The 10,211-nt window shown below is 48.6% G+C and overlaps 1 protein-coding gene across 1 annotated transcript; it reads left to right on the top strand.

The window, feature by feature from the left end:
* The first annotated feature begins 1,382 nt into the window (after positions 1 to 1,382).
* On the top strand, positions 1,383 to 2,522 carry LOC145792334 (uncharacterized). Its single transcript, XM_082873089.1, has 3 exons — positions 1,383 to 1,540; positions 1,634 to 2,227; positions 2,310 to 2,522. The coding sequence occupies exons 2-3, from the start codon at positions 1,823 to 1,825 to the stop codon at positions 2,454 to 2,456; spliced, it is 552 nt and encodes a 183-aa protein (XP_082729215.1). The 5' UTR covers positions 1,383 to 1,540; positions 1,634 to 1,822; the 3' UTR covers positions 2,457 to 2,522.
* Positions 2,523 to 10,211: the final 7,689 nt, after the last annotated feature.

Raw genomic sequence — 10,211 nt, 5'->3', positions numbered from 1 at the left:
TCAAAATTCTCTGAACACGCAGCCCAGGTAGATAGTGAACACGCAGCCCACAAATTAACTGAAAGTTGAACACGCAGCCCAAATTTCAAATTTTCTGAACACGCAGCCCAGGTAGATAGTGAACACGCAGCCCACAAATTAACTGAAAGTTGAACACGCAGCCCAAAATTCAAAATTCTCTGAACACGCAGCCCAGGTAGATAGTGAACACGCAGCCCACAAATTAACTGAAAGTTGAACACGCAGCCCAAATTTCAAATTTTCTGAACACGCAGCCCAGGTAGATAGTGAACACGCAGCCCACAAATTAACTGAAAGTTGAACACGCAGCCCAAAATTCAAAATTCTCTGAACACGCAGCCCAGGTAGATAGTGAACACGCAGCCCACAAATTAACTGAAAGTTGAACACGCAGCCCAAATTTCAAATTTTCTGAACATGCAGCCCAGGTAGATAGTATTTGCATGTAGCTTATTTTACTTCATCGGCACACAGCCCATTTCATCTTATTGGCACACAGCCCATTTATTTCATTATCATTGGTATACAGCCCATTTATTTCATTATTGACACATATATTCATTCTGAATGCAGGGTGGTTCCCGCAGTGTGCGAGGATATGGTTCTACCATGGCGCGGGATTGGTATGCTGAGCTCCCGGAGGGCGTCAGAGACTTAGTAGACTTGGCGGGGTTTGGCCCCTTCTGTGTCGGGTTGTCACGCTGTCCTGCCAGGAGGACCTTGATGGCAGCTCTGGTAGAGAGATGGTGGGACACCACCAATTCCTTTCATTTCTCTGCCACCGGGGACATGACCATGACCCCTTTTGACTTTGCTGTATTGACCGGCCTTGATGTCGGAGGTTGGGCCATCCCCTATGACGAGGATATGGGCGAGTGGGAGGCCGCCTGGATGTATTTGTTGGGGGCTCGCCCACCTGTTGATAGGGTTTCAGGGAGGGTCAGATACACTTGGTTCTCCTCCCATTTCCGGCGGGCTGAGATGGTGCCCGAGACTCCTGAGGAGACAGAGCAGTATGCTCGTGGCTTCCTGATGTTCCTCTTCGGGACTACCCTGTTCGCCGACAGAGGGAACACCATTGGGCTATATCTGCTGAGCGCTCTAGTCGACCTATCACAGGTCAGTAGATATGATTGGGGTGGCGCTGGCCTGGCTACCCTCTACTTTTACATGAGCGCGACCTCCCGCGGGCGGGGCGATTTGCTTGGCGGCTACTGGAGAGCTTGGGAGGTATTTTCTGTCCCCTCGATTTACATTTCTGCTCTTCATTACTTGTACATTGCACACACAGCGTACTTTTACAGTCTGCATTTTGCTCTCAGCATTTCGTACTTACATTCTGCACTGCTTTTCTTAGTTATGGGCTTATGTATACTTCCCATCGTTAGCCCCAGTGCTGGAGGTGGTGGGGATTCCCGTGACCCCATATTCATTGATATTTGAGGGCCCGCACCGGGCGAGGCCTCGAGAGACCCTGGTTCGCCTGCGACAGTACTTCGACACTGTGCGACACTCAGAGGTACTTCAGAACTTTCAGTTCTTTTCATTTTCATCTTTGACTTGCTCTGCATATTCTCGTTCTCTGATTGGTTTATACATTTATCATCCGCAGATTACTTGGCAGCCTTGGGCACCCTTGGGTGATGATCTCCTACTTCAGTATACCGGAGCATCAGGCATCTCCCGGTATAGGGTCCTGCTCGAAGGGCCAGTCGGCAGAGTCTGGTTCCTGGGGGAGCGCTTTCTGTGCCAGGTACGGGGGTATCTTTCTCAGGATGTTCCCGCGGTACCTCCAGCTAGTATGCGGACCGCTGACAGGCTCTCTTACTCAGAGGTAGTCGGCGCCATGCTGGGCAGTGATGCTTTGTTATATGTTGCGGAGGGGGACTACGCCACCTATCGTCACATATATTTGATGCCTCCATTGACAGAAGCTCGTATTCCGATGATGAGACCTGCCGGTATGTCATCCTCGGATCAGGCTCAGGCTCGAGCTACAGACATCCCTTCTTCTAGCAGGGCTGGCGCATCTAGAGGTGGGAGTAGACCGTTTCCTCCGAACCCGTCGATTCATCCTCATCTGGGATGGCCAGATATGCCTACTGAGTTGATGGCGTGGCAGTATGGGACTAGCTCTCCGATTCCGATTCCACTAGAGCCTCCGATGCCCAGTGATCGATACGCCATTGATCCGGACTCACCGCCGGTATGCTCCACTTTCGTCATTCATCATTTCAGATGTTTAGACACTCATTTGTTCACTGATGATTATGAACTCATTTTTGCAGCCATCGCGAGGGTACATGGAGGAGATGGTTGGGCTGGTGGCCACACTCGAGGGCATGGTCCTACGCAGGGAGGCACAGTTGTCTGTCGCGGGCATTCAGGTACCCTTCAGTTTTTTGGCATTTATCATACTTCTGATGACATGCTGATTTCTACTGCATCGATAGACTACTTGTGTAGAGCACATCTGACACACACCTCACTTGTACACTGTATTTACATGCACCCACTTTACGTAGCTTTTGCTTGTATCTGCATCTGATGTATATATTTGGACTGATGTATTTGAATTGAACTCTTTGTTTTCAGATGCCTTCATGGTTCGGTCAGCCACAGACCAGGCCACCTGGGCCTCATTGGGGAGCTGGGCCATCTGGGCCTTATCAGGGAGCTGGGCCATCCGGGCCTTATCAGGGGGAGGGGTCATCTCGGCCTTCCCGAGGAGCCGGGCCATCTAGGCCTTTTCGAGGAGCTCGAGGGGGGCCTGTCCGCAGACGCAGGGCTCATGTTGTGGAGGTGGAGTCTGATGAGGAGGAGGAGGAGGAGGCTACCGACCGTCAGTTCGAGACATCTGTCGAGGAGGGAGGCTCCGGTTTTGGCTCGGGGAACAGAGGCGAGGCTGAGGAGGATCCTGGGGACGACAGCTCCGACTCTGATGATGGTGTGGAGGTTGTTCCACAAAAGAGGACCAGGCGTGCTTCTCGTTCCCGTTCCCGAGGATTTTGATGTTGCTATTTCCTGCTTTATTTTTCTTTTACTAGTAGTTTGTAGCACTTTGCACATTGTTAGGCAGTTTTGTTTTTGTAAAACCTGTACCTTTTGTTTGTTGTAAAGCATGATGAAATGAAATAGCTTTTGAAAAGGTGTTTGTATTTTGAACTTTTAGCATCGTATCGCATCATTTATTTCGCACAAAAATGAATTTGAAAGGAAATGTACGTTGTGTAATCACCAAATCAGGTAGTGAACCGACGCAACAAACTAAACAACTCAACTTACTAAGATATAACAGAATCTTTAGCAAGTTTACAACTCGATAAGCAAAATGCAACAACGCAAATAAACAAGACTTTAACAAAAATTGCTTAAACAGAGAGCAATGACTCAAAACACAAAACACGTCCGCTCGACAAACAACTCGATAAGCAAAATGCAACAACTCGATAAGCAAAACTCAACAACAACAAAGTGTACTTCTGACGATCTGGGCATCGGAACGCATCCGGAATGAAGGCCTTCGACTTTCCCGTTGCATGGAAATGCTTGGAGTTCTCCTTCGAAGAGTGAAACAGGGCCGAGGAGACACACTGCAGCATTGCTTTGAAAAATGGTCTAAGTCGTAAAAAGATTGATTTGAACAAAGTCAACTTTTATTAAAACTTTTCAAAACTATTTTCGATGTGGATCAGAACTGGACATGCCGAAAATCTGTCACTGAGATGCACAACCTCAGATCCCTGCAACTGGAAAGTTGCCCCTAGTCTGAAGAACAATGTGGCACTCCAAAGCAACGGAAAGTTGCCCCTAGTTTGAACAGTACTGTACCGGAGATCACGGTAAATGCTGATAGATAAAGATGACTGAGATGATCGAAATGGACAAAGTTGATCGGGGAAAAGTTTATGACTGAACTTCAAGACGAAGCTGCCTACGTATCCCAAAGATGGGAATCAAGTCTTACGTAGTTCAGGCTTAGGTTCGCTCGAGTATTTTCACTCTCCTTTTGCGCTCTAACTTTTGCCAAGGCCGCCCTTTGCGGGTTTTCAACCTTGCGAGCTCAGTTTTTATATTTTCTAATTTTTTTTGTGCTCTGAATCTTGCCTAGGTCACCCTTTCGGGTTTTCGGCCTAGCGAGCCTCTCAAGGATAGTATTTCTTCAACTTGTCCATATTGATCGGTTGTGAGAACTCCAAGCCATCTAGATCCATCAGAACCACAGCCCCACCTGACCAGATAGCCTTGATGATGTAAGGACCAGTCCAATTAGGTTTGAACTTGCCCCTTGGGTCGTGGATGGGAGCTCGGTTGTCCTTGAGCACCAAATCTCCTTCTTTCAGATTCCTGGACTTAACCTTCTTGTTGAAAGCCCGGGCAATTCTGCGTTGATAACCTTGGATGTGGTACAGTGCTTTCAGTCTTCTTTCATCAAAGAGCATGAGTTCTTCGAATCTGTTTTGCTGCCAATCTGCTTCGGCTATCTGGCATTCAGCCAATACTCGTAATGATGGGACCTCAATCTCAATGGGTAGAACAGCCTCCATTCCATAGACCAATGAATATGGAGTTGCTCCAGTAGAAGTTCTGATTGAAGTCCTGTAGCCCCACAGAGCAAATGGCAGCTTGTCTGGCCAATCTCGATAGGTTTCCACCATCTTCTGTAGTATATGCTTGATATTCTTGTTGGCGGCCTCAACTGCTCCGTTGGTCTGTGGTCTGTATGTAGATGACTTATGAAAAGCCACATTGTATTTCTCCAACAAGTCTATCACTTCTTTCTTGAAGTGGGAACCATTATCTGAAATTATTTCATTTGGCACCCCGTAGCGACAGATGATGTTGTTCCTGATGAACTTTGCGACATGCGACGCCTTCAATACTGCGTATGATTGGGCCTCGACCCACTTTGTAAAATAATCTATCGCTACTAGGATAAACTCATGCCCGTTGGACCCCTTCGGGGTAACAGCTCCGATCACATCAATTCCCCAGACTGAAAAAGGCCACGGCGAAGTCATGTTGTACAGTTTTGACGGCGGGATGTTCATGCGATTTGCATGAATTTGACATTTGTGGCATCGCCGAACAAAGCTAATACAATCCTCCTCCATGGTTGACCAGTAGTAGCCCTGTCTGAGGATCTTTCTGGCCAGCATTACTCCATTCATGTGTGCACCGCACTCCCCCCCATGGATGGCTTCCATCAGGCGTTTTGACTCTTCAGCTTCTACGCAGAGCTTATGCATTCCCAGATGACCCCTTTTGTACAAATTTCCCCCGCAGATAACGAATTGAGCAGCCATTCTTCTTACAGCCCTCTTATCCTTGGCATTTGCCCCTAGTGGATATGTCTCCTTTTCCAAGAAGTTCCAGATGTCGTAGTACCAGGGGTTGCCGTCTTGAACCTCATCTATGGCGGAAATCGACTCGTACGCTGGCGCAAACTTCTGATCAATAATGACTGGACGCATCCGGACTCCGGACGGGATGTCTATCATAGAAGATAGAGTTGCTAGTGAATCTGCAAACCTGTTGTTCTCTCTTACGAGGTGGGTGAAATTTAGCTTCTCAAACCGAGGAATTAACAGATCCAAGGTTTGGTGGTAGGTTATCATCCTTTCCTCTTTGACCTTCCAATCTCCTTTTGCTTGAGACACAACGAGGTTCGAGTCCCCAATGACGTCCACTCGTCTCGCCCCTAGTTCCAGGGCTGCTTCTAAGCCAGCAATACATGCTTCATACTCTGCTTCATTGTTGGAAACCTTGAACCGGAGCTTGAATGCTAAAGGGATACGGGAATCATCAGGCGCTATCAGCAACACCCCTATCCCATACCCATACTGGTTTGACGCTCCGTCAAAGTACATTGTCCAAGTTTCATCTTCGACGTGCAGAATGGCTTCATCTGGGAATAGATACTCAACCGCTTCATCCCCCTCAACCGGGTGGTCGGCAAGGAACTCCGCTACCGCTCTGCCTTTTACTGACTTGCGCGTCACATACTTTAAATCAAATTCGGAGAGCAACAGCAGCCATCGAGCTAGCCGACCCGTAAGTGTTGGTTTCTCGAAAAGATATTTGATGGGATCTAAACGTGAAACCAACATTACAGAGTGGGCTAACAGGTAGTGCCGCAGCTTCCTGGTTGCCCATACCAAGGCCAAACAAGCCTTCTCCAGCGGCGTATAGCGGGTCTCGTAATCCAGCATCTTTTTGCTCAGATAGTAGATGGCTCTTTCCACTTTGTCTTCTGACTCCTGCGCAAGCATGCAGCCCATGGTAGTCTCAGTTACCGAAAGGTACAGTATCAACGGTCTCCCAGGTTCTGGCGGTGACAACACGGGTGGGTTCTGTAGATATTCTTTGATCTGCTCAAAAGCTACTTGACATCGGTCGTCCCATTGGAATTTCTTTCCTTTCTTCAGGAGACCAAAAAGTGGTTCACAAGTCAAGGTTAATTTAGAAATAAACCGTCTTATGAATTGCACTTTACCCAGAAAGCCTCGCACCTCCTTTTCAGTCTTTGGTGGTGGCATTTCTAAGATGGCCTTGATTTTGGAAGGGTCGACCTCGATGCCCCTTTGTGTGATCAGAAACCCTAACATCTTCCCTGCTGTAACACCAAACGTGCATTTCTGGGGATTCAGTCGCAGCCGAAACTCTTTGATCCGTTGAAAGAATTTTTGTAAGGCGGTGTAGTGGCCCTCTCTATCTTTGGACTTGACAATCATGTCGTCCACGTACACCTCGACCTCCTTATGGATCATATCATGCAATATTGTAGTCGCTGCCCGTTGATACGTAGCTCCAGCATTCTTCAACCCGAATGGCATTACTCTATAACAATATGTACCCCACGGGGTAGTGAACGCAGTCTTCTCCCGGTCTTCGGGTGCCATCACTATCTGATTATAACCTGAGAAACCATCCATAAACGAAAGCAAGGCGTGTCCTGCCGTGAAATCCACCAATTCGTCGATGTGCGGCAAGGGGAAGTCGTCCTTCGGACTGGCTTTGTTCAAATCTCTGAAGTCTACACAGACCCGAATTCTGCCATCCTTCTTTGGCACCGGAACTATGTTGGCCAACCAAGTTGGATATTCAGATACCAGCAGGAACCCTGCGTCAATTTGCTTGGTGACCTCTTCCTTAATCTTGAGGGCCCAGTCCGGGCGAATCCTTCTGAGTTTCTGTTTGACAGGGCGGGCCTCTGGATCAAGAGGGATCCGGTGCTGTACAATCTCAGGATCGATTCCAGGCATGTCTTCATAGGACCACGCGAAAACATCTTTAAAATCTTTTAATAAAGCGACTAAGCGCTCGCGCTCCTCTGAAGACAACGTGGACCCGATCTGGACCAGCCGCGGGTCCTTCTCAGTACCAACATTTACAGTAGTGATTTCATCCATTAAAGGTTTAACAAATCTTTCCTGCTCTTGATCGATTAATCGTTGCAAAACTGGGGGAATTTCTTCCTCGCTGTTTTCATCAAAATTTTGAAAATCCTGATTTAAGCAATAAATCAAAGGCACAGAAAAATACTCGGAAACCACATCCACATCATTCTCATTAAATACTTCCAAGCCGTCAGATTCCTCTGTTACAACAGACTCAAAAGAAAATGAAAAAGACGACCTAGACAGGACTGTGGTATCCGGGTTATCACCCCCAGGAATACCGGACTCAGACTCAGTCGAGCTAGAATCTGATTCCGACGCAGAAGATTCGGTAGAATCAGATTCCGGCTCACTACCTGACCCGGTGCTGCTAGATAAAAAGCCTTCTTCATATTGCCAGATGAGAGAAGGTGCGATAGATGCATCCAAGATTGGCGCTGGAAAGCCCGCAGCTACTTCATCTCCAATCACAGAAACCGAAGAGTTATCCCCCAAGCACTCTTGGCCGATCGGAGGATCTGATAGTAGACTCGCCAGTGCTACCCCCATTTCCAGCTCTGTACTCTCAGGATCCACTGTTTCACATTGCTCAACCTCAGTTGGTGGGTCTGTCTGCGCTTCGGCAACGTCATCCCCAGATAGTTGTATGTCGAAGAAGATTTCAAAACCAGGCACGCGCTCCCCTTCCGCGTTTTGCCATGGCTCCGGGAAGCCGCAGAATGGAAAATCTTCCCCTTCCCGGACGAAACGTCCGTTTAGGGTACCCCAGATGGGCCTGTGTATTAAGTCAAATGGCTTCCCAGCCCTCTTTGCCTTGGCTCTTCCGGCCATTTCTTTTCCTTTCCTCAACCAGTCCTCTTTGGTGGGCAAATAACCCAGTCCAAAGGTGTGAGGGTTGTGTGGCACTTCGGCCAACACTGAGACGCCTTTCCGGCCACTTCTCCCTAATCCCATTCCAGGGGTATGTTTTAGCTTGTTCATGAGGTAGATAGATTGTGCACTGACATACATGCCCTCATTCGCAGCCATGATATTCTGCACCACTTGAGCCTCGGCCAAAGTGAACCCCGACAAAAATACATCCTCCGTGCCGTGCTCGATTTCTAAGACGGGTGTAGACACTTCCGGCGGCGGATGGATTGATGAATTCCCAAAAACGATCGCTACCCCTTTCCCGTGAGGGTATTTCAGCATTTGATGTAGGGTGGAAGAGACTGCTTTGACCTGGTGCAACCACGGTCGCCCCAATAGTAAGTTAAAGGTTGCGGGAACGTCCAGGATATGAAATTCGATGCTGTGTTGTCCTGGACCAACCTTAGTTTGAATTTTAACAGTCCCCATCACTTCTCTGCTGGTATTGTCATATGCCCTGATCACTTGGGTGGTTGGGATGAAGTCCGCGGGTTTTAACCCGATTGCATATGCCGTTCTGGTTGGGCAGACATTAATCGCAGACCCGGTATCAACAAGTACCACCGGTATCCACTTATCTCTACATTCCACAGAGATGTAGAGAGGCTTGTTATGATTTGCGCCCTCAGGCGGTAGCTCCTTGTCCGAAAAAGTTAATGCCGGGGAACCTCCTCCCGGAAAAACCAGCCCAACCAGCTGTTCAGGCGTGGTGTCTATGGAAAGTTTCGACTTGTCCATGGCAGATAGGACAGCTTCTCTGTGCACTCGTGATGCCATTAGCAGTCCCCAGATGGAGATGTCTGCTTGTATTTTCTTTAACTGTTTCAGCACAGCTTCATCCTCAATCTGCTTCTCCTTCTGTCTCTCCGCTTCTCTGTCTTTCCCGGATGCTTCGGGTTGGTCTAGGTGTGGGGGCTTGAAGTACCGCCCACTTCTTGTCATGTGGTCCACTTCATCTAGATACCAAGTATCATCTGGCTGGCCATTTCCCCAGTCTTCATCGGTGTGGGCAAGACATAAATCGTCATCTTCCCACCACATTCCGCTGGCAGCCAACAGACATCTGTCCGGCTCCAGTCTATTCGCACTTTCAGTGCTCTCTGTCCAAATGCTCGCAGCATTGTCTGTCTTTGTGCACACAGCACTTTCGGTCCCCTCAGGGCCCTTCGCCTTTCTGGCTCTCTCAGCTTCCTCAAACTTTCCTTGTTCCAACTGCGTCAGTACAGTTGTTTGTTCAACAGTTCCCACATCCGTAATGCCCATGTCCTGAGCGGAATTCTTAACACCGGCGCTCTCCGGCGGTACAACTTGATTTTCGGCCGTTTCGGCCACAAGTGATGTTTCTGCCCCTGCCGGGCTCTGTTCTGGTTGGGCTTCCCCCACTGCATCCGGTTGATCTTCAAGCCATCCAGTGGCCTCCTCTGATCCCTCATAATCATTCCAGTTAATGGACGCATCCTCCAACTCCTGATCATCGCGAAATTGCAAGTTAGCAAAGTCCTCCTCTACGGTTGTCGGCTCATCTGCCCATAGCCCAGATCCATCCCCTCGGATCATGCACAGTTCTCCTGTCTCGGGAAATTCTACAATTAGCCCACTTCGGCTCGTTGATAGGATGTGCCTGCTCGGATCATAAGCTCCCTCAGCAAAATTCTGCCCAGTCCCAGATTTAACATACTCATTCTCTCCTAAAATCTGCCCTGCCTTGTCTTCGATGGTCACCACCACCGGCTCCGGTTGGGTTTTGGAGACGTCCACCATGCACAAAAGGTCAGTGCAAGCGGGGAGGAGCACCTCCGGCTTGGGTAGGTGGGTGGGCGTAATATAGATGCTAGGATCGTAAGACACGACCCCAGTCTGGATGAAATTAATTCTGTT

The sequence above is a fragment of the Camellia sinensis genome, chromosome 6, assembly GCF_055761805.1.
Source record: "Camellia sinensis isolate YWXY chromosome 6, ASM5576180v1, whole genome shotgun sequence".
Lineage (NCBI taxonomy): Eukaryota > Viridiplantae > Streptophyta > Magnoliopsida > Ericales > Theaceae > Camellia > Camellia sinensis.
The sequence above is the reverse complement of the archived record's forward strand: the minus strand, read 5'-3'. Positions and strand labels throughout refer to the sequence as shown.